Source organism: Ursus arctos, unplaced genomic scaffold (genome assembly GCF_023065955.2).
Source record: "Ursus arctos isolate Adak ecotype North America unplaced genomic scaffold, UrsArc2.0 scaffold_10, whole genome shotgun sequence".
In the NCBI taxonomy this organism is placed as follows: Eukaryota; Metazoa; Chordata; class Mammalia; order Carnivora; family Ursidae; genus Ursus; species Ursus arctos.
The window spans coordinates 1,231,699-1,255,602 of record NW_026622764.1 but is presented as its reverse complement, the minus strand read 5'-3'; the positions used below and the strand labels follow the sequence as shown (position 1 = coordinate 1,255,602).

Here is a 23,904-nt window from a genome sequence, read left to right as displayed (position 1 = left end):
ATCGCCACGCTGAACCGAGTGCTCACTGCCCTGGGTCTCAGCCCCAGGGCTGCACCATTAAGCATGAGCTTTTCACTCAGGCCTTTCAAGCAAACCTTCTGTCACATCTTCCTTACTATCAAACGATCTTATCCATTGAGATAATCATGTAATTCTCTCCTTTAGTTTGTAAATGTGGTGAATTACAGTATTTTCATCAGAATGATACACGAACTTTGTACTTCTGGGATGAACCAAAGCTTGTTTGCTGTCCTACCGTTTGATACATCCGAACTTGGTGACACTGTCTTTGGGCTTCGTGACACAGACCCCGCACAGAGCAGAAAGCAACAAAGGCCAGGCTTGTCTAAATGCTTTGTTTCTTAGATTTGACTTTAGAATCAGGTAACTATTTTACAAAGTTAAATTCAATTTTGTTTCATAAGTTAAAAGCAAAAACGAAACCAATTAATTTGCACACTGAGCCGGGGCCTAACCTCAAGGGAGTAATTATGTCAGGTTCTGATGTGCACGACTAGCCTGCGTCCTGCTCACGAACTACTGTTGCTGCCCTGCTGGGGCACGTGTGTGGGGACAGCTGTGTGCACATCTGTGTATGCTGGGGGGGGGGGGGGGCTGTCGATAGCAAGTAACAGTCTGCTACTATTAGAAACCAGGATTTCCAATGTAGATTAAGATAGAAAAAAAGTCCCTTTAATCCTAAACTTGAACTGGAAATATCATTATAAACCTAAAGGAAAAGAGGAAGGAAGCAGAGAACCCCAGGGCACAGGACATGGAGCGTGGCTCCGACAGGAAGACCAGGTCCACTCAGGGGCGGAAGCAGGCGGCCGGCTCCTCACAGCACGCGCAGGGCTCTGGAGCTCGGGGCTGAGTCCTCTCGCACGGTCTCTTTAGAACTGCAATGGACGCTGGGTCTAAGTGAGTCCTTCTTCAATTATTTTGCCCACTGAATTTAAATAATATCTCAGATACAGTTCCAGCTTTAACTGTCCAAAGGTATCCCTAGGCGCATCTGAATGAGCACACTGAATAATCCTGACTCATTATGTACATCTGTTCCACTCCAGCGCCGACGGCCTCGAGTCTGGAAGAACCATCAACTCCCACACAACTGGCCGCCCTGCTGTTAGAAAATTGTGAGGACTGATTTTTGTAGATTTTATATAGTTTAGTAATGCTCCAGAAGGGCAGGTTCTCTGGGGCCGTGGGCAGCTTTAAAAATCACAGCAGTGATGAGCTTTCCCAAATGCTAAATAACAGACATACCCGACACAGGTCAGTGAGCCCCTGCGTGGAGTCTTACTTAGCTGCTCCCATTGTACAATGACGGGAACCTGTCTCAAAGAAGTCAAACCACCCAAAGGCACAACGCCGGGGAGCACGGTCAGGGCGGAGTCTTCGGCTGGCCTGGCACCTGGGTGCACCCACCACAGGCCAGGTGGCATTTCAGGGTCACAAACACACACCCAATCTCAGAGATACAAATGAAGGAAGCCCTTCCTTCTGTTTCCAAAACACCCTGAGGAGACAGCATGTGCTCTAAGTGGTTGTGAGTTTTCCAAACTGAACAGGATCCTAACACAAGATTTAAGGGAACACGTAAAAATAAAACTAATCAAACTGTTCTCTAAAAAATCCGTCATCACCCTGGGGCACCTGGGTGGTGCATGGTCAGTTAAGTGTCCGCTCTTGATTTCGGTTTAAGCCCCACGTCAGGCTCTGCACTTGGTGGGGAGTCTCCTTAGGATTCATCCTCTCTCAATCAATCAATCAATCCTTTAAATAATTTGTCAGCATCCCAAGAATTAACACCTTGGAAAAGTAAAAGTCACAGAGATGCAATCAAATACAAGAAATCCCATAAACTGCCAAACTTGCTCGATGCACCTTCACAGGCTCATGGGTTTGGAAGGTCACTGAAAGTAGCCCCAAGTGCAGAGCTCTGGGTCCCACATGTCCACGCGTGCCCACCAGCTGGAGGTGACCAGGCGATGCAGAGCCAGGACCAGTCCTCAGAGCCGCAAGCGACCACGGACAGCTGCACCCACGGGCTTCCTCACGGACTCCAGCGCACGCCATCCTTATGCCCACGACAGGATGACAGCGAGGGTGACCACTCCACGTGGACCCATCAGTGCCTCCTTGGGACTCCAGAGGCAGATGTGAGCACCGTCTCCAGGAGCATTTCAGCGGTAACATTACTTGTATTCATGTTGATGGTGGCAAAAAGCTCGTTATTAAAACTGAGAAGCCCACTGGGAGAAAAGCCATACCTCAACTTCGTGCTGCTTCTTCTTTTCTTCGAACTGGAGTCGTCTCTGGAGCTCCTCCAGGGCGGCTCTGTAGATGGCGTCTTGAGTGTTCTGAAGCTCAATGATCTGATCAAACACGGCTCTGAGCTGATTCAAAAGTGCCTGAGGACCAGAGGCAAAAAAGAGACTGTAAGACAAGGTATCCACTCACGCTCTTACACTGCTCTTTGCCTATCCGCTGCTGTGTCCCGAACACCCTCACGGCGGCCTCACCAACGGCAGCGCGGCCCCAGGTTGCAGGGCTGTCAGCAAGCGTCAGGAAGGAACGGAAGAGCAAGTCCATTTCATTCACTCTTTGGTGCCACACACACCAGGACCAGACAAGGAGGATATGAGAAAGGAGATTAATATAATAAAAAAAAACAAATTCAGCACAGTGTTTAAAAACCTGTGTCCAGCAGGAATGCAAGGATGGTTCAACACTAGGAACACATCGCCGTGGCTGGCTCGCCGTCCACACAGCTCACAGCCCCCTTCCTGGGCATCTACCACATTTTAGTTTTGTTCTGTCCCAGTGCGGCATGCAAAGAGGGCACAAGAAAGGATCTATAGCAAAAATCATTTATGTAAATCAAACACACATCCATGCAAAACACCGGCTACCCAGGCAGGTGGACTGGCCAGCACAAGGACGGCTGTGCCGCCGGCGGGGGCGGGGTCTCAGGACACAAAGCACACACAAGGGTCTTTTGGGGATGGATGGCGGCACACGACTGAAGAGCAAGGTCAACTCTATCCTCTGCCAACTTCGATTTTTAAAAAACCCATTAACAATTTGAGAAGAAAAGATAATTTGGAAATCACAGGGAAAAAAAGTCATGTGTTAAAACTTAACAGCCACTCATGATTTATGTAAAAGGTCTAAACAAACTAGGACTACAAGGACCCTAATTTGGTAAAGGTTCTGTGAGATCTCTTGGCAAACATCATAGTGAATGGTGAAAGAGTAAAACATCCCTTTAACGTCAGGGACGAGATAAGAGTCCTATCCACGCTCCTGGTAGACCCAGCTAACATCCCAAGGCAAGGAAAAGCAGAAAGCAAACCTCTGGAAAGCAAACAAAACTGGTTTTCCTTGTAAAAACAAGATGTAAGCAGATCTAGAAACCCTTAGGATGGAAAAAAAAAAAAAAAGGATAAAAAACCAAAGCAATGAAAGGAATAGCCTTCCTCCAAACCAGCCTAATACCACATTTATGGCAGTCATAACCGAGAGAAGATGTGCAAGAGGTTATGGGAGAAAGAGGACCTAACCTTACTGAGAAGCGGAAGAGAGATGGAGAAGCGGGAGGGGCTCCAAGCTCAGGGACCGGAGGCAGCGAGCAAGCTGAGCGGGCAAGAACCGGCGGCCCGGCTCACTGCGGGTGGGAGGGCGCTAGGGCTCGTGAGGACGCGTGCGACGCCACCCCCACACCCCTGTCAGGGGGACACGCCCCACCCTGACCCAACAAGGTCCCTTCCAAGAGTCACACGCAGGCACAAAAGCTCACTAACTCATAGCCGCTGCTGCTGGGCTCAGACGGTCCGGGATTCACGGCAAACTCTGGGCCCACCGCAAGGCTGCTGGTTCTTTTGGGGGGGGGGGGGTCTTACTTGATAAGAAAAAAGCAAAACAAAAGATGATCTAATTTTTTTGTTTTTAATAAAAATTTATTTTTTCCATTTGTTTCTTTATTGTAAACACGTGAGAACTGCTACTTGTGCCACAGTGAACGCATCTCGGCGGTGGCGACGCTGGCTTCGGGCTGAGGCGGGAGGGCTCCATGAGCCGTCTGCTCCGGCAGAACCGGGCACGGTGTTCGGGGTGGCTGCAGTGTGCAGCAGTGTACGGGCTGATGCCGGATCTGCGTCAGCTACGCACAGAAGAGAACCGCACACGTGCGCACACCTGCATGTGTCCGGCCGCAACCCCCCCCAAGGCTGTGCGCCTCTCGAACAGCCTTGTCTCCTTACGTAGGGAGACACCGAAATACACTTCACTTGTCAAGAACACATGGTTCTGATCACGTTCCACGGGGACGTGGCTGAAACCCATTGCTGCCAGCCACTGACAGCTCCTTACATCCCTCATGGGGACCGATGTCGGCGTGGGCATAATCCTCAGACAGTCCCACATCCCCTGAAAAGCACGGATTCTAACCATGCTAAGTCTCTGTAAAGCGCACACCACTGCTCTGAGCCACCTGAAAGCAGAAGTAGCGAACACTCGTGCGTCAGGCACCGAGATAAATGGTTTCCATGAATTAGGACCATCTACCTCTCGCAGACCTGCGTGAGGAGTGTCGCACCCTCTCAACACGCAACAGCACCGTGACCGCAGAGCCCCAGGAACAGACACCACTTGTTACTACATGAGCCCCTCCGACAGCGCAGGAGACGGCTCGTCTGCTGCCCCCAGGGGACGCGTGTGCCGACAGACAGACGGCTCAGACTGCAGCTACGGGCTCAGCCAGCGCACACGGGGCTCACTCACCGCAGTAAAGGCCGAAAGGCTGCAGGTGCGCATCTCTTAAACTATGATTTACGTACGAAGTGCTTTAAATTATTTTTGTGCCATTGTTTCCATATGTTTATAAAAGCTTTCTATATAGAAGCATCTTTGAACAATTTTTTACACAGATGAGAGTTTTAGTAATAAAATTCAGCGCACCAAGATACGTGTTTCCCAGCCATGACTGGGAAACCCAGATACGCTGCTTCCGTGAAGCAGCACGTTTCCCTGGAGGAGGGTACAGTAGAAGCAGAGCCCTCCATGAGCCAGAAATTTCTTTGAAATCACACATTTAATGTCAAAAAAGCACGTGAAATTCTGACTCTTACGTCACAATATCTTTGTTTCAATTGAAAACGTGTTCCTTGCTTTCCCAGACGTGTGAATAAAATCAGAACTCCACGCGGCTTGACCACACGGAACAACAACGTTCACGACAGGTGTCTACAGGGGAGCGACACTAGCGACAAACCTGGGGCCACGGAACCCTTATAGTTCTTCAAGACAAACAGCCTATTTTCTAACACATGCAGCCACTCACTTCACCAAGGCAAACACAGAAAAGACCACTGTCCTTAGATAAGACCACAAAGGGACAGCCTGGAGCGCTCTGCGCGTCCTCACTGTCCTCCTGAACTCACGGACGGGCAGCAGTTTGCTGTGGTCTCGCACCACGTGCCTGGTTTCCTCAGCGCACGACACGAAACCAGCCGCACTGGTTCACCTCTGTCTTCTGAACCCCACGGGAAGGCACTACTGTCACGCCGAGGAAACAGGTGAGTGCGATTACATGCTTCACCACTTTCATATCCATTTCTGAGCATGTTCTTGTTCTAATTCCGCTCAGAAATGGTCCACCTTGCATTTTAAATTATTAATAAAACAGTCCCATTACTACTAATGTGGGCACCAAGCGATTTCCAAGATGTCCCACGTGACAGGAGCCCAAGAGGAGAAGACTACCGTGGTTTCTGTTTCTGAACAGCACAGGGGTCTTACTCTGGAGTCGGTGTCCAGGAGACAGCGGGAGATGATGGTGTCCAGGAATACTTCATGGGCTGCGATGATGTGGTCCAAGTCTTGGGCCTGCTGCACCTTGTTCCAAAGTTCATCCCAAGAACATTCCAGCACCTAGGAAACAACCACACAACACTTAGGGATGAGGCGTGTCTTCCTGGGATAGCATCTTTGACAAAACACGCCACACGGAAGCCTGAGACACGACATATTAAGCTAACATCAAAGGACGCTCCGCACTCACCTCAAACGTAATGTAATACTGCATCTGGTGAATGAAATGGACCATCTCAGACGCCAGAATGTGGCAGTGGTGCAGCACCCCAGAGAACTCTGCAAGAGAGCCGGACAGCTGGTGTTAGACGCTGCGGGAACACGCTCAAACCACACACGCTCCCCTCCTGGACGTCTGCAATCCCTCTCTCAAAACCACCACCACTAGGTTTCACTGTTAACCCTTAAAATAGGAAACGGTCCTTCCATAATCAATTCCTGTGCCAATCGCGCTACACAAGGCTTTAGCCGTCTCATCACATGGCATTACTTTACATCATGCAAGGACCTGAAAAGGAACGGCATAAAATAAAATAACTGCATCAAAAAGTAAATCGATATATTTCATTGTACAAGTGTGAATATTCACTCAGTTCTGCGGCTTCTTGACAACAAGTCTGTCTGTGGCTGTGCAAGATTTCATGACTCCCAGCGATCTGGAGACAAAAGCACATTTCCTTGAGGGCCCGAAAGGGACCTTGTCACCTGAGAGAAACATGAACCAGGAGGGGGATGGGCCTGAGCCCCGACTCTGCTCCTGTTCTTTGCAAGATTATAAAACCATCAAAAGGCTTGGAGGTCACCAGAGAGCAGCCATTCTCTGCTCATACTTTTAATTTTTCACTCAAAGACTCTACCAGAGTTATGAAGAGACACCACGGTAGAGGATGGCTCAAGCAGATGGGGCCACCAAAGGAATAGTTACAAGCACATTTCAATGTGGGTCAGACTGGATGTATTATTGTTTCCACCCCAATGTCTTGAATTAGTTCCTTAGGTAAATAATCACTGCTTGCAAGCAGTTCTTTGAGAAATCACTCTTGTCCCTTCCGGAGAGTAATGAGGAAGTGAAACAGAAACACATGACAGAGAGAACGGTGGGATACAGACTTTAACAACGGATCAAGTGCCCCACGGGGACTTTGCAGGCCTGGGTCAGCACGCACCGCCCGGCCCACAGGGCTGCAGCAGGCCACCTCCGAGGATGAGCACGTGCTCCAAAGCCCCCGATGTCTTCCCCACTGTCGGGAACCAGTATCCCTGCAGAGCATAAATACTCCCGTGAAGAGCAGGTTAGGGGCTGCAAACGTCATCTGTAAGCCCAAAACGAAGAATGTACTTTTCCTACCCAAACGACCAACCGGGGATGGCGTGTCTCACCTGACACCCAAAGCCCGTGTACCTAAATTACTTCCAGCATAAAAGAGCATCACAAAATGCTGTCTTAGGTGGGGGCATCCACATCAGGGTGTCCAGAAGCTTTTACAGGAGAGGACTGCCATTTTGGGCTTCAGCCCAGAGCTGCAACGACAGGGGCCATGCTACCGTGACCCGAAGGCCAGGTGGTCTTACCTGGAGAGACTGTGCAGACTTAAAGCACCCAGCACGCGCAAACCGGTCTTTACACACCACACCCGTGAAGACCCCCAGGTCTTGCTGTGCTACCCCGCATCCAAGTCTCCCCTCCAGTACACGCGGACTGCTTCCTGAGATGCGCTGCTCTGCATGGACTCACACTGAACGCTGTCAGCTTCTCTTCCGCCCTTGTCAGGCGTCTGTGCAGTTTCTACTTCTCCATCCTGACATTTTTCTACCAGAGAGAGTTGAACATCGCTGATGAAACCATGGATCCCATCGAATATCCCGACAGACGTGCATGGAGACAGTACGCAGGCTCCTCTCGGGGCTGTCTCCGGGGGCCCGTGGTACAGAAGCGCAGACGTCCGTGTGGCTCTTCTCAGCAGCTGGCTCCAAGTCAGTGCTCTGCACACAAGGGGAGAGGCCCCAGCCCATGACAACGCACGCTGTTACTGCTCTGGTCTGTCTGGCGGTCTTCTCAGGTGTCTCCACTGGGGTCCCACCGACACTCAACCCAGCACTACTTGGATGACGTGTTGGTTTTTAGTTGCACATCTTACGAGCTTGCTCACATTTTTCACATTTCATCTTTGCACTCCTTCACAGACCGGGAGCATCAGCCCGGGATTCACACAGATGGTAACACAGTGGTTAAGTCACCAACTCCACTCTACTCTCTTGGATTTCCTCCACAGCACAATTTCTCCACGGCATTGTGAATCTACCAGGATGTCTCCTGTCACCCACATCTGGAGGTGAAAATGCAGCTCAGTGACCACAGAGCAGAAGCATCTACAGAAACGATCCTGGAGTCATGCTGGCGCCAACCTACAACTCACGGCATTCAGCCTCAGCTACTCCTCCATGCCGCCCAGAAACCCTCTCCGCTCTGACTCTGAAACTGCGCTTCCAGCCACCACTACCTGGAGTCCTCCATCCATGGGCTCCCCTGCCCTCCCGAAGAGACGTGGTCTCAGGCGGGAAGCTCCCTCCGTGGCACAGCTTCAAGGCCACTCTGGGCCCCCGCTCTGCTCGTGCTCTCGTCCTCTCCCCCAGGCTGTCACATCTGCCCTGTTGCCAAAGATGAGGACGGCTGGGGTCAGTCCCCAGTCTCTACTTTAGCTGGTTGCCGGCACCGTTGACATACCGGAGCGTTTTCTCCGCCCTGAAGTACTTCCTTCTGTGGCCTCAGAGAGACCACTGTCTCCCGGTCCACTGCTCACCCTTCTGGTTGTTTCTCCCTGTGTCCGTTCGGAGGGCCCAGCTGCTGCTCTTTGCTGCAAGACCTTTTCTCTTCTCATCCCATTTCGAGGCAATCTCATTGATTCCATGGCACCCAGGATCATGTACACGAACCGTGTCTACACCTTTATCTCTAGTTCTGATCTGTCTGGGGCTTCCGATCGACCCAACGAAATGCATCACATACATTCTTAAAAACCTCTCCAATTAATGTATCGGAAACAGAAGCAGTACCCCCAAAGTGCTCCTGCCCCAGCGCTCCGGGCCTGGTGAACACCCCACCCAAGCCCAGCTCCAAGCAGGACCCAGTCACCCAGCACCGCCCCCTGGAGCCCCCTCAAGTCCATGCACTCTCCCGACCCCAGGCTGCTGTGTCCACCACAGCCACCCTCCTGCAGGGTCACAACCAACGCTTCTGCCGACTTCCAGCCTTGCCTGTGAGACCCGTCTTCCTCAGCGATGCCACAGTGGCTTTCAGAACCAAGCAAGTCCGAGCATGTCCCACTCCCTGGTGCGAGCCTTCCCATGGCTCACCCTGCCACTGACCTGAGACCCAGCCTGTGAGGCTCTCAAGGCCTGGCTCTCGGCCCATCCTCCCCACCACCACACGCTTCCCTTCACAGACATGCTCATGTCCAGGTGTGGCCTTGGACACCACCACCTCCGCGAAGCCCGCTGTGCTACCCACATCTGCCAGGTGTCTCCTTTTCGTGTTCCTAAAGTACCTGGTCTCTTCCACATCAAATGACTCATCTCGTCGCCGTGCATTCCAAGTTCTTGTTTAAACGTCCATCCTGCCCTAACAGGCCCCACAGGGACCCTATCATGCCCATCACCGAATACCAAGAACAGGCACCACAGAATAGGCCCTCAACAACTATTTGCTGAACGAGTGATTTCAATCCTCAAGATTAAAGCGGATGCTGTGTACTCATCTCTGTCTAGACTATTTAAGTTCACATCCTTTTCAAAAGGCTTCCCTGACCGAGGCAAATTAGCAACAACGTTAAAATGAGTGTTCTTCCCTTTAACAGTCTAAAGTACTACCAAATACTTTATTTTCCTTCTAGAAAAAAATCATCTTTTCTTATATAAACAAGTATACAGAAAAGCATCTTTAAGGACATTCTTCCGAAATGCAGCCTCTGAGTAAAGGGACCTGTGACCCATATAACGGAAATGTGACGTCCCTATGACGCTGCGACTCTTCCCCACACGAGAATTCACATGCGGGATGCTGAGCTCAGAGCTTCTCTCAGCCTGGTCACGCTCCAACAAATGACTAGGAATCCAATTCTTAAGGGATAGTTTGGTCCTTGAATTCCTAAAAAATCTAATTTGCACCGGAAACACCCCTTGAATCTCTTTACCCAGGAGCCTGAAAATACATTTAAACATACTTAACATGTAAGTGCTTGTGTTTTTATGGTTGACCTACAAATAAAGAATCCCCAAAGCCAAGCAACACTTGCACTGAGGTCCAACAAACACGCAAACACAGTACATGTCCCGCCGGGCTAACTTCACGGCAGACAGCTCCACACACGACATGGAGATGACTGTCTTCTGTGAGCTTATTAAGGAGCCCAGTGTGAGAGCCATTTGTAGTTCTGTGCTGCCCCCTACGGGCTGCTGGGAGAACGTCGAGCCTGATTTAAACCTGCCGGCTCCGGAAGGCCTTGACCGCTGCTGAGCATCTCCGGCGGGGAGCACCTGCTCATCTGGACGTGCACCTTCCACAGCGCGGAGGTCGTTAAACATTGTAAAAGAGTTTCTTTTTAAAAAAAATTCCCCAAAACAGTTTCTTCAAAATTGCAAATCACCTTCAACCTGTATTTATCACTGAGCTGCTATATTTAAAAGTGACTTGATCAAATTGCCCATCTGATTTATTTCTCAAGGCTAAGGGTTCAAAGAAGTTGGTAGGAATCAGGATTTTTCAAACCTCCTGGAACCTCTAATCACCACGAAGGTCCTCCTGCAAACGCCATCACTGTCTGCTGTACGGCCAGGCAGCCAGCAGTGACGCCTGCAGAGATGTGCCTACCCCCCCCAGGCAGCACTGGTAAGTGTGCTACACAGACTGGGTCCCCAGGACGCCGGGAATTAGCGCTGCGGTCACCGCCCCACCCCCAGACGAGGGAGCTGAGACAGAAGACAAGGAAATGGGCTCCATGGCCACAGCGTGGTGCTGGCGGCCTGCGGACTCGCCTGGGCGGTGCTGCTCAACGTCCAATGCTGACCGCTAGCCACGCTGCTGAACGGTCTGGCACAGGGAGCTCCTCATAAAGGTCTAAGCAGCGAGGCGCGCCTACTCATCCAAGTACAGCACAATGATATACACAAAGAGAGAAGAGAAAAATGTCTCCTCATTTTTCAAGTGATCGTTCCTGCAGTCTAGAACACTGTCCATCCTAAGATGGTTATTATATTAATCACTAAGAAAGAAAAACAGCTGCCGATCACATGGGCAAAATGCGACAGCGGCCCTGTGGCAGTGCGTCTCCTCCAAGGGGCTGACCGCCTCTCCCACCTCCACCACGCTCACTTTTATTCCTAATAAGGACCGAAAAGGAGATCATTTTAATACCACTCCTCTGGGGAGGGGGCCTCCACTCACTTGTTCCCGTCCAGTACACAAATTCATTTAATTGTATTTGTCTATTTCATTTTGTCAGCTGTTATATGAAATACAAATTTAGTTGCCACTAACTGCAATACTGTTTAGATTAACTGAATCCAACGACAACAAAAAACTCCATACCACTAGAACCCAAACCTTCCAATGATTTTTGTAACAACACTGTTTTTTGTCTAGCTGAAAGACAACAATGTAAAAGCAGGCATCAACATCTTGGTAGACCACTATCAAAAATTCCTGCACTAAGCAAATCATTTTCAAATGTAACTATTTGTTCAAAAAAAATTACTTCCATAAATACCGAAATATTTGGAGTAATAATTAATGACGCTGCACGTATGGACCAAGCCAGCGGTACACACTGCACGTGAGTGGAACCCTCCGAACGTGGTTCACAGGAGCACCTCATGGAGTCTTTCTTTATTTTTGCATCAGGTTTGGGGTTGGTGGGGCACTTCTACATTTGCTGAACCAAGAGCTCACGAAGTGGCTGGTTGATTTCTGCTCACTAAGTTGCCTGGACCCGAACAACTTTAAAATATTCCTTGTAAATGAAAGTACGTTACACCCCAACAAAAACATGAGCAAAAAACCAGTTTCCTGAAAAGAGAAACACAAATGACAAAAAAAAGTGTTTATACTAAGCACTTAGAAAGCATTACAAGAAATGAAAACAACTGGACAATCTGTCTGAAGGCGGTACCCAACTTTAGCCGGTAAGAGCAACAGAGCCGGCCGCCAGGCAGGGGGCTGCATGCACGTGGCCGCGCCTGGAACCAGCACCTTGTTTCCGGTCACTGATGACGTCACCCAGAGCCGAAATATCAGTGCCAGCATTCACACACGTAAAGTAAAACTAGAATCCATACCTGTCAGCCCAGCTGTTCCATCCCCAATCCATCTAAAGAAATACTCAGATGCAAATAGATATATACCGACAAAAAGCTTACAGCCTTAGTTAATATTCGTGGGAAAAAGGAACACATGTGCAACCCAAGAGAAAGGAGAAATGGTACAAATATATATGCATGAGGCAATATTCTGTTGTTATAAATATTTTAGGAGACGTTTCAGTGACAAGGAAAGGGTCCGTGAAAGACGCTAACACAGAGCTCTCCACAACGGCACCATGTTACGTTACCGTGGTTCACGTCATACAGGATAAAGCGTACTTCTCCCACACACGGAAAACTGATCAGAGGTCTACCGACCTTCAGTAGAAACGGAGCTTGCTTGACTACTCCGTGCAAGAGAAGAGCAAGTTCACACAGAGCCTGGTGAGGGGATACCGCAATCAGACAGGTGTCACAACCAGCTACAGCTAGACCTGCTACGAAGCCCAGACTTCCCAGACGCCTCCTTGTGAAGGAAGAGCGGCACGGTGACAGAGCGTCTGCACTACCTGGGGACGGTCCGAATCAGGCAGGAAGGGAGATGCCGGCACCGCTCGTGCCACAGCACCACGTCCCCCCCGCCCCCTGGGGAGGGCACAAGGTCGGCAATCGGGATAGCCCGCCAGTGTGCACCCAGCTGACGGCACGAGTCACCCCAAGACACATGATGGGAAAGGGGGACAGGTGCAGAGCCAGGAGACCGTGAGGCCCTCTGAGTGATGGGTGCCTCCTTCTGCCTTCCTTCACAAAGCAGCCCCTCCTCCAGGCAGCCCACATGTACTAGAGACACTCGGAGGCAGTATTTCCCATCCATGACCATTATGGTAGTTGAGAGAAAATGCTCCCTCTCACTTCCTTCTCAGCTATGTCAAAGGGTCCTGATTATTAACCTTCTACAAAGTGAGTGCAGAGGAAGCCAGGCCAGGGGCTAAGGGCATCCTGACCCCCAGGAAAAGACCAGCTGTGAGTACAGAAGCATGGGACGCCCAGTACGAACTGTCAGCCCCCAGCTTCTGGGGTGTCATTACTATGCGACTCTGGGAGCTGCTCAAGGATCAGCCTTGACCTACTAAATGTGGAGAGATCACGCCTGCCTGTCTTCAAACAATGGTTTCTTTTTCAATAATCACTTTCACCAAAGGATTAAGAATCTATCAGTGCTGTTTCTTGAGAGACACATTGTTGAAATACTTTCTCAAAGGTTCTGAACAAATGAATTTCAGTATGAAGATTTCAAAATCACTCATAATTGAAATTATTCAATATTTATAACATTAAAATAAACCTGATTAACTGACATGAGAATTTTTATTACAGCTTGTAATCGTAAAATAGTATTACAAAATGTTTCCATGTCCTGGTTTACGAACCAAAACAAACATTAAAGCAATTCCCAAACAGACTTTAATCAAAACACTAAGTAAATATTAAATGAACCAGTGATTTATTAAACAGCTTTCTCCTTAAAAATTAATTAAAAAAATAAAATCCATATGTGAACGCAGAGTGCAAACAAATGTAACTCTGAAAGAAACCTCATGATCTAAAACACTCTAACTTGGGGCGCCTGGGTGGCACAGCAGTTAAGCGTCTGCCTTCGGCTCAGGGCGTGATCCCGGCGTTCTGGGATCAAGCCCCACGTCAGGCTCCTCTGCTGTGAGCCTGCTTCTTCCTCTCCCACTCCCCCGCGTGTGTTCCCTCTCTCACTGGCTGTCTCTCTCTCTGTCTAATAAATAAATAAAATCTTTTAAAAATAAATAAATGAAACAATCTAACTTGACTCCATTTTCGTTCGGATTTGCACAGAAATCAAGATTAGCAATGTTACAAACGAGCCTTTTCACAAAAACCAAATCCAAAAGCACAAGAACACATCAGTTCTCAGCTGGGCGACTGTACTACGCGCCCCTGTTGGCCCAGCCGCCGGCGCCCACACGCCAGGCCTCGGCACAGACCCCCGACCGCCCCGCGGCGAGCTTACCCGGCATGCTTCTCAGGAGCTTCGCGTTGCACATATGTCCCTTTCGAATGTCGGTCAGGATGTACTCCATCCGCTTAGCCCTCCAAAGGAAGTTAAACACTCGCAGGTAGTGGCTCATACACTCTCGGGTGAACACCTGAAAAGAACAGCACAAGACAGGCTGCTAGTGCTCTGCAACGGAAGGAGAGTCCCAGGACAGGTCTCGACCTTTCGTCTTTTTGTTTTAAAGCAAAAAAAGCCAGAGAACACACAATCAACTCTAATAAATTCTTAACGTGTAAGCAGCTACTACATTCTAGGAAAGTACCATCACATTCAACTACAATGACTAATGATGTGCTAAGCTGCACGTTGAGCAAACCCACAGTAATAAAAGGTCGATTCTTTTATACCAATTTTATAGACTGAGAAACAGAGGCCTAAGGTGACACGGCCAGTAAACGGTGTGTTGGAACTTTTAAACCTAGCCTAAATCTTAGTCGAACATGTGGACTCTTTTTTTTTTTTTTTTAAGATTTTATTTATTTATTGGACAGAGACAGAGACAGCCAGTGAGAGAGGGAACGCAAGCAGGGGGAGTGGGAGAGGAAGAAGCAGGCTCATAGTGGAGAAGCCTGATGTGGGGTTCGATCCCATAACGCCGGGATCACGCCCTGAGCCGAAGGCAGACGCCCAACCACTGTGCCACCCAGGCACCCCCAAACATGTGGACTCTTAACTCCAACTCCAGCTCCAGCTACGTAGCAGTTTTTTCTACCCCAACACCCCCGAGGGAGATATGAGAGTGGTGAATCTCATGGAGGGTTGGCCCAGAAGGATCTCCAGCCTGCAAAGAGGCCTCCGGGTTGTTTTCACATATGTTGAAGCCATTTCACTGCAAATGGCCAGCAGTGTCCCATCCCGGGAGGATGAGCCCTGTGGGCAGGCATGGGACGAGGCCTTCCTTCCACGCCACCTCCCTATGGGGGACAGTTAAATATGCATGTCAGGTGAACCACAAAGAATCTTCTAGTGTCCGCCTGTCCCATGCAAGCATGAACAACTGGAAACAGCCCACCTAAGTGGGGCCTCCCATGGCAGCAGCTCTGAGCCGGGCCTCCAGGAGCACAGCCCCTCACCTTGGGGCCTTCCCTCACATCAACCCCTTGCACCCCCTATGCCCTAGCTAGTCCACACTCTCCTCCGGCCCAGACCCCGCCTGGCCCTCAAGCACAAAGGCCACACGCCTTTCCCCAGGCCCTTCTCCAGACAGAACATTTATCACTGGACCCTTGCAATCTGAGCACTTCGAAGTACACTGCTGTACCTTGTCTTTTGTATATTCTCGGCACTGCTCACGTGTTTCAAGGATTACCTGTCTATTCTTCTGTAGGCCTTTTTGTGCCGGTATCTGGCAGCTCAGCACTAACTCGTGACTGTGTGTCTCAACAGGAGAGGTGAGGAACTGCTCTGAATGGACGCTGAAATGTTCTGGGGATTATCTACTTTGTTTTGCTGCCCACACTATTGTTTACACAATTATAGAAATAAAGGGTATTGGATGAAACAATTTGACAAGTGAATTAAAGAAATCTGCTATACAAACACTATCTCGAGGGATCCTGTAAGTGCCAGACTCCTGGAGCACATTTAGTGTGACCCAATTTACAAACATCCAGTTAAATCACAATTCTTTAAAAACAGTGAGTGTTTCAGAGAAAACACTCCACCCCACTGCAGTTATACAGGGAAACGCCCTTCACGCTTAGTTTGGCCGCGTGTATGGTCTTTCAGTTGACTGCCTGTGTGAAGTTCAGACAAATATTACATAAGCTTCGATCCCTCATCTAACACCCTGGAGATCAAGGACAGAAGCCCATGGGTGTTATCCTACTCAGTACCCAAGTGAGAAGATCAGAGATAATCCCTCCATGTCTTTCTTCACAGAATTAGCAAGAACCTAAAATTATACTATGTTATAGAAGATAAAATTATGTGACTAATATAAGATACGTTCTCATTATAATTCTCTACAAAAATGACAATCTCAATTAATGAGAACATAAAGGGAACAGAGATAATACAATACATTTAACAGAGAAAAAGCGGATAATCCATTTTCTTCCAAAATCTGACTTTAGAAGAATATCTTTCAGTAAAATATTCCCTGTAGCTGAAAATATAACAAGCCGGGACACAGGCTAACCCAAGGACTGGAACAGCAAAGGCCAGACGTGCAAGATACCACTTCCCGCACAACGTCGCCGGCACATCCTGCTGATGCGTCCCCAGGCCCTGCCCCCCTCCCAGAGCAGCCCCCCAGGTGCGCCCTCCACCTGCTGGAGCCGGCACGGAAGTCAACGCTTGTTAGCCACAGCTAGAGACCCACCCTAAATTTGTTCTTTAAATAAATCTGTGGTATAAACTTCTTGACTATTTTGACTAGAGCTTTCAAAATTCTAAAATTTTAAAAATATACTGCATAACCAAGTGTTTATACACAAGATGCGCCACACGTAACTGTGTACGCTCGGTAAGGTCTGCAGTATCGTGAAACAATTCCGTAACTGTGTATGGACCGTGTTCAATTTACCTAATACTCAAGGCATTTATACTCTGAAATAACAGATAAAGTTGCCTTTACTATGATAGCTTTAACAGTACGAAAAAATAACAGGCAATGTACTCAGTATTAACAAAATTTCTAATTTAAATAATAATGCACAAAACAGAATTTTTTTTTTTTTAAGTAGGCTCCGTGCCCAGCATGGAGCCCAACACAGGGCTTGAACTCAGGACCCTGAGATCATGACCTGAGCAGTAATCAAGAGCTAGAGGCTTAACCGACTGAGCCAGCCAGGTGCCCCAGAACAGAGTATTTTAAGGAATAAGAATTTGAAACCATTTACAATACAGTGGCTTTGATCCGGTACAGTTTACACACTGGGGATGTGTGTGTAAAAGCAAGTGCGCCAGGAGCTACCGACTCGCAGCAGACATGCCGCTAGCCCGCAGGGAGCGCAGGGAGAGGATGGCCCTGCGAAAGCACCCTGGCGGGGCTGGGACTCCTCCCTGGAGAAATTTTAGAGCCAAATTGTACTACTTCTTCACGGGGTATTTTTCCCAATAATTAAAAGAAATGCACGCCCTCCTTCAATATTTCAGATACAGAATGACTAGAGTAAGTTCAAAGAAGTTTCCTGGTGAAGGAAGCTTCACTCAGGTCTGAGGAAAAGCACGAGTGCTGAGGGAAGGGGCACGCCGACCGCAGACGCACTCTGATGGTCAGCCCCCCAGCTGTGACGAGTGGGAAGCGGACTCCCGTGAGGCGCAGCAGACGCACTCCATCCAACAGCACAGCTATTTCCTGTCAGTTTAAATGAATGCGAAATATCACATTTGATCTAAGTGGGAAAAATGTGACTGCCCTAAAATACACTTTCTGGTTCCTTTCAAACTACCCTGAGTTACTTGCTATGATCTAAGAACAATGGAGCATAATGAGCAATCCATTTATTAAGTACTCGTGGAAACCTGTGATGGAACAAATGGTATTTTTTAGAATTCTTGAAATTACAGATTATTGCAGCGCTCATTAACGACTGTGTAAAAGACACACACGATTCTGGCTTCAGTGTTCATCCGGCGGGTCTACCCTGGATGTCGAGTGACGGCTTTCTCTAGAAGCTCTTAGAGAAGACAGCCAGTGCTGAAACACGGCAGCTAGCAGCGTGAGGACCTGCAGCCGGGGTCCCATCACCCGCACGGCCTTACCGTTGCGATGGGCCCGTCCACGTGGTAGTCCAGGCTGAACACGTCCCACCCGGTGTCACCTGGAGAGACCTGAGGACAAACACAAACACTGCAGGCCTTCCCGCCAGCGCACCACTTACAGCCAAAGGATCTGCCCCATCCTCAGAGAAAAGGCAGTAAAATAAAGCCCGATTTCTGAGAAGCGCTCACTAGTCTGAGCGTCAGTTACATGGGAACCGCATCTTTTTGTCACCTCCTGCACCCTCGCCATTGGAACCACAGCCACCCAGGAGGCACTCTGAAGATATCATGCGGCGAATGGTGTTGTTCTGAATGAGCACCATAAAATCTGTTTAAAAATTCGTCACCATATTTTCATGACAGAAACTCACTGCCTTCTATGTCCCAAATCCTTTAAAAGTCAACATTTTAAAAACCCAACAGGCTCTGCTAATGGTCCTTCATCATAGCTAAGCACACAGTGTACGATGTTTCTGATTCTCATTCCCCAAAGAAAAGGCATCTTCTATCAAACTGAAACTAAACACATCGATTTTTGATAAATCTGATTATTTGGTAAGTAGTATTATTGCCTGTCATCCCTGTGGCTCCTGTAACATTACCGGTAACAGGAGTAAGGTCTACTCCACGACGCGCTGCCAGCGCTGCGGCGAGCGCCGCAGGTTCTGTGCCCAGGGTCCCGCCCAGAGCACGGGTCTGAGATCACGCCACGCAGGCAGCGACGCCCCACCCACCAGCCTAGACCACATGCCCTCGCCGGCCCGGGGAGCTCACTGCCTGCAGGACCAAGGCCCCAGTACCTCCAGCAGCCTCACGTCCAGTCTCTTGAGGATCTCAGGGCTGTCAAACTGGGCATTGGTGGCTCTGACGGCAGTTTCAAGAATTCCAGTCAGGTTGTGCTGATACAAAGTCGTAGCTGGACGGACAAGTTCTGGTCTTAAGGCATTTTTTAAAAATAAAAGAAAATGTTACTTGACTTCTTAATGAGCTTTGTAAAAACTCAGATTCATAAAAAGGGTTCAAATTATAAAAACTAAAGACAAAAAAACCCACTACAACATGGGAACAAAAGTTTCACAAAATTAGGGGCACCCAGGTGGCTCAGTTGGAAGAGCAGCTGCCTTCGGCTCAGGTCATGACCTCAGGGTCCTGGGATTGAGTCCTGCATCAGGTCCCCCCCTCAGCGGGAGGCTGCTTCTCCCTCTCCCTCTGCCCCTCCCCCCACTTGTGCTCTCTCTCTCCCTAATAAATAAATAAAATCTTAAAAAAAAAAGTTTCACAAAATTAACTGTCAATAGGATTTCACCAAGTATTTTGGGGAGTAAAACAGTTCTGTAAATCTCAAAAAAATTAATTTTGATTCCACTTAACTTGAAAATACTTACAATGCGCCACATGCATTAAAAATAAAGTTTTCAACTTAAGTCTGGCCTATAGTGACATGAACTAGTGTGATCTGCACAGATCTGACGGGAAGAGAGGTCCTCATTAAATCAGAACAACTGGAGACATGGACGTCATGATTCTAAAGGCTAAAAATTACCGCATCATCAGCAAACACTTCTTCAGGGTTGCAATGTCTGGGTTTCCAAATAAGCTAACGTCCCTGTGGCTGAGAGCTGGCCAAGTCAAGAACACAGCCGTGCGGGGAGGGGAGGCGGAGGGAGGTGGTCGTCCGGAGCAAACCTGCCGTTGTCACGGACGGACTATACCACGTCAGGACCATGGCCAACACCCCGTGTGCTACACAGGACAGCTGGTAAGAGAGCAAATCCTACGAGCTCTCATCACAAGGAGAAAAGCTTTTTTTACTTTTTCTCTTCTCTTCTTGTGTATCTACACGAGAAGACAGGATGTCAGCTGAGCCCACTGTGGTCTCCACTACACAACGGATGGAAATCAAGTCATCATGCTGTACGCCTTACACTTACACAGTGACGTATGCTAACTATTCTCATTGAAACCGGGAAAAATCCCTGCCAATTATCCCCATGTGGGCATTTAAAAGCTCTGCAGCTACAAGCCTTCACTTCAATAAACACAGGGCAGAGAAAATGAAGGACCACAGCACCATCACTCACACATCTGAGGCTAGCTAGAGATTAGTGGCATTCCCCCCTTTTAAAACCATAACCTAAAACACGCCTTCCAGAAGCAGATCTTCCAATCATGAAATGCTCTAAATATAAAAACCTAGTATAAGGCAAATGTTAGGTCAGCTAAATGATTGAATCCGTAATGTGACCACAACCTCTGCATCTTGCCTTCAACTGAAAGAGGGACCTTGCCAACGTCTACCTGCACCCCTGCACCGGCTCATCCCACACACTCCCATGAACCCCCTTCACGCACTCATCCCCAGCCACACAGCCAGCAGGCGCTGACCTCGCGACCAGGACTGAACTCACCAGAGGCCCCTTACCTACTCGGGCTGCAGAAGCGATACTTCCACAGGTGTGACCACAAAGCCCTTCCGTCTGGCACATCACCAACCCCTGCTCCCGCGGACCCACACGGTTACCCAGGAGCTCAAGCGTGTGGGTCAGTGATTGCTGTGTGTGCCCCAAACTAACTACTTTCACACCGAAGATGGGACTTCAGGGGCTTGTGTCTGAAGCGGGGGCCTCAGGAGAAACGCACATCCTGGCTCCACCCGAGGGACCAAGCCACTCCGCGGGGGGCCCAGCGAACCACCTCAACCAGCTCCCTCAGGAGTTCTGAGCGCCAGGTGACTAGAACCACCTCATGAGCACACAGGCAAGACTGGAAGGCAACGCACTCTGTTAAGTGTTCTAAAGGGAGCATCACACAACCCCAATTTCCGTTCTTCCACGCCTGAGTGAAAATCACCCGCACTCGGTGCGCTGACTCACCAGCACTAGCTGGGAGCCGGGGATGCATCCCGAGGGTCTGCCTGTCTGTCTAGAGCCGGGAGCAGGACAGGCGCTAGGACAGAGGGAGCTAAAGGGGAAGGACGCACATCTAATTCTAGAAAGGAAGATACCATGAAAAATGTCCCAGAACAAAACAAAAAGAGCGGTAATATTTGCTTTATGGGAGTTTTTTCCCCCAAGAACCAATTTAAACTAAAACTATGGGGAAAAGTTCAGTTTGCAACGACACGTTTTTTGGACTCATTTCAAACTAGAGCTAAGTGTGACTCCACTGCACACCCTCGGACATGGGACCGTCGGTGCCACAGCACTCCCCAGGCACAAGGCTCCTCTGAGAACGAGCCACAGAACGAGCGCAAAGTGACCTCGACGTGACACTTTCATCTCTTCAGATCTCATCTTACTGATCTGTTCTACAAGAATTCAACAAGTTTTCCTCTAATGCCATTTATTCTTTAGGCCTATGCTCACGCTGCAACCAACCGTGTGCTCGTGGGACCCGAGGACTCTGCTTACTTGAGCAAATCCATCAGGTGCCGTATGAAGTCGCCCTGGCCGAGCAGCAGGTACCGCCTCACGGCCTGCATGTGGTCCAGCAAGCTGTACTTCTTGTTCAGAACGTCCAGCAGGTACTTGCTGGTCTCAAAGTAAGCCGCGTCAATTTTCCCCCGAAACGCATTCTCCAAATCTGTGAACAAATCTGCAGCTATAAAGAACAAAAGAAGTGCACAGATGTGCATAAATTGTAATTTTATAAAGATAAAACGAAAGGCTCCCATGTACCAAAGCCATTGCCACACCCCCAAATGACCTTGGTGACAGACCCAACAGGCCGCGTGCGTGCTCAGGAAGGCGAGTGAGCCCCAGCCCCAGGACACAGACATGCTGCCGTGTGGCCGGCTGCCCCGTGACCTGGGAGAGGGGCCCAACAGCAGTCTGGCACTTGCTGGATCTCAAGGTCAAGTCACCCTCTGCAATATTACAAACCCAAAACCACACTCCAACACGCTGGTGAGCAGTGCGGGGCGGGGGGGGTCACCGCTCAAGGGCCCACACGCGCCTACGAGATACTTTGGGAAGCAGTCTCGAGAACACACAAGATGGCACGTCTAAGAACGAGTGTCGTGAACTGGGAGCCTGGCTGTAAGGTCGGGGCTGCCACACCAGCTGCACTGGAGAACAAACCGTAGGGGAAGGTTTGCTGGGAGATTTTTGGGGGGACACGGAGTAAGAGCAGACTGTCACCAACAAGGAGACCTGTCAGCAGTAACATAAAAAAATAAATGTTTCCACAGGTTTATACTGAGAAATACACAGGGAGATTACACACATAATAGAGCTTCTTAATGCTAATCTACACTTCTATGGCACAAAACCACCTATAAAATTAAATACTTGATTTTATTTAAAAACTGTAACAATACTTAGGCTTGAAAAGAAGCCACTGTTGAGCCCCTGCTGGAGAAGAGGCAGGAGCCTTGCTCGTGGTCAGAGAAGACGAGGCCAGGCCGGCAGCACCGCCGTCTTCCCCACCAGCCACTCCCAAGTACCAGGAGCCTTCAGGGTTGTTTTCTGTTTGTTGCTCGGAGTAACAGTCCCAGTAAGAAGGATCTACTTTGTATCGCGGCTGTTCAGACCACACGTTACTGTGGGTGTGCAGGGGGAGGACACGCACGCTGCTCTCCACCAAGGTGAAGTCTGAGGACACAGTCACGTGAGGACACGACACGTGAGCGGTACCGTGGCCACGTTTTAAGGGGCCATGGGGAGTGGGGTGCACACTCCTGTTGATCTATGTAGTTTTAAAAATGTAAATGTTACCCCCCAGAAACGTTTTTACTGAACCACGGCTGAGTCATGAAGGATTTACATCCCAGAGAAAAGGTTTAACGCTAACCAGCTCGAGCCCAGCGTGGCCAAACCTGCACGTTCCTTGTTCCCTGATGGGTTAGGCCTCTTTCACACCCTCATTTGTAAAGATGGCCTCTTTATTCTTTGGTCACACTTTCAAATATTCAAAACTTTTCACATTTAAGAAATACAAAATCAACTTTTTCCCCTGCTTTTGTGTTCCTAGCAGTCTTTCCAGGTTTGCTGCCTTTTCAACCATACTACTAGCCTTAACAGCAAAGAAACCCTTGTCCTGCAGACCGTGGCAGCGTGGGGGACAGTGGGCACAGCGTCGTCACTGCAGCTGAGAGAAGCAGTCGTGTAACGCAGCAGCACCCCCAACCCCCCGGACCCTCCCGCATGCGAGCACAGGCACCACACCACGTGGCCTGAGCTGGTCGTCTTCTCTGGGCACTAGGGAAAGGTCAAAATCTGTCAGTACAATTCTCCTGGCTCTTCTTCCTTGTTCTACCTCTTAAACATAGGTACTTTCCAAAAATTTATACTTGGACCACATCTCTCTCTATTCTAAGAACTAACTTGGGGTCCATGAATCCCTAAAACATGTATGCTAAATTGTGTGTGTTAAATGCACTTGGGGCAGGAAGGAAAGGCCTCTGACCCCAACAGCTGGAGCGTCTGCGATGCCACGGAGCCCTGTCCTTAACCAGCATGGTGACACGGACACTTCCCAAAGCCCTACAGCTGGCCCTGACCTCCATCTGGATGTTCAGTGTAGCTTTTCAAATACACTCTGGAGACCTCCTCCACCGAGTCCTCTCAGACACTAAAAATCAAACTGGGCCAAAAGGTACACCACTCATCACCAGGGAAATGCAAATCAAACCACAGAGAGGTACCACCTCCCACCTGTCAGAACAGCCAGAATCAAAAACACAAGAACAACAGGTGTTGGCCAGGATGCAGAGAAAAGGGGAGCCCTGAGCAAGGCTGGTGGGAATGCAAACGGGTGTAGCCACTATGGACAACACTGGGAAGTGTCCTCAAAAAATTAAAAATGAAACTACCATATGATCCAGTGATTCCGCTACTAAGTATTTACCCAAAGAAACTGAAAACACTAATTTAAAATAGCAAACATATGCATGCTATGTTCATCGCAGCAATACTTATAATACACAAGATACGGAAGCA

General features: G+C 49.1%; 1 protein-coding gene across 1 annotated transcript in view; it reads right to left on the bottom strand.

Annotated features, from left to right (window-relative positions):
- TUBGCP3 (tubulin gamma complex associated protein 3) overlaps positions 1-23,904 on the bottom strand; it is a 72,501-nt gene that overhangs the window by 5,442 nt on the left and 43,155 nt on the right. The window contains exons 12-18 of the mRNA XM_057309952.1: positions 21,376-21,565; positions 18,766-18,901; positions 17,966-18,034; positions 14,213-14,348; positions 6,068-6,156; positions 5,806-5,937; positions 2,277-2,417 (exon numbers count right to left, since the gene is read on the bottom strand). Of these exons, the coding sequence (XP_057165935.1) occupies positions 2,277-2,417; positions 5,806-5,937; positions 6,068-6,156; positions 14,213-14,348; positions 17,966-18,034; positions 18,766-18,901; positions 21,376-21,565 (893 nt within the window). The remainder of the gene's footprint in view (positions 1-2,276; positions 2,418-5,805; positions 5,938-6,067; positions 6,157-14,212; positions 14,349-17,965; positions 18,035-18,765; positions 18,902-21,375; positions 21,566-23,904) is intronic.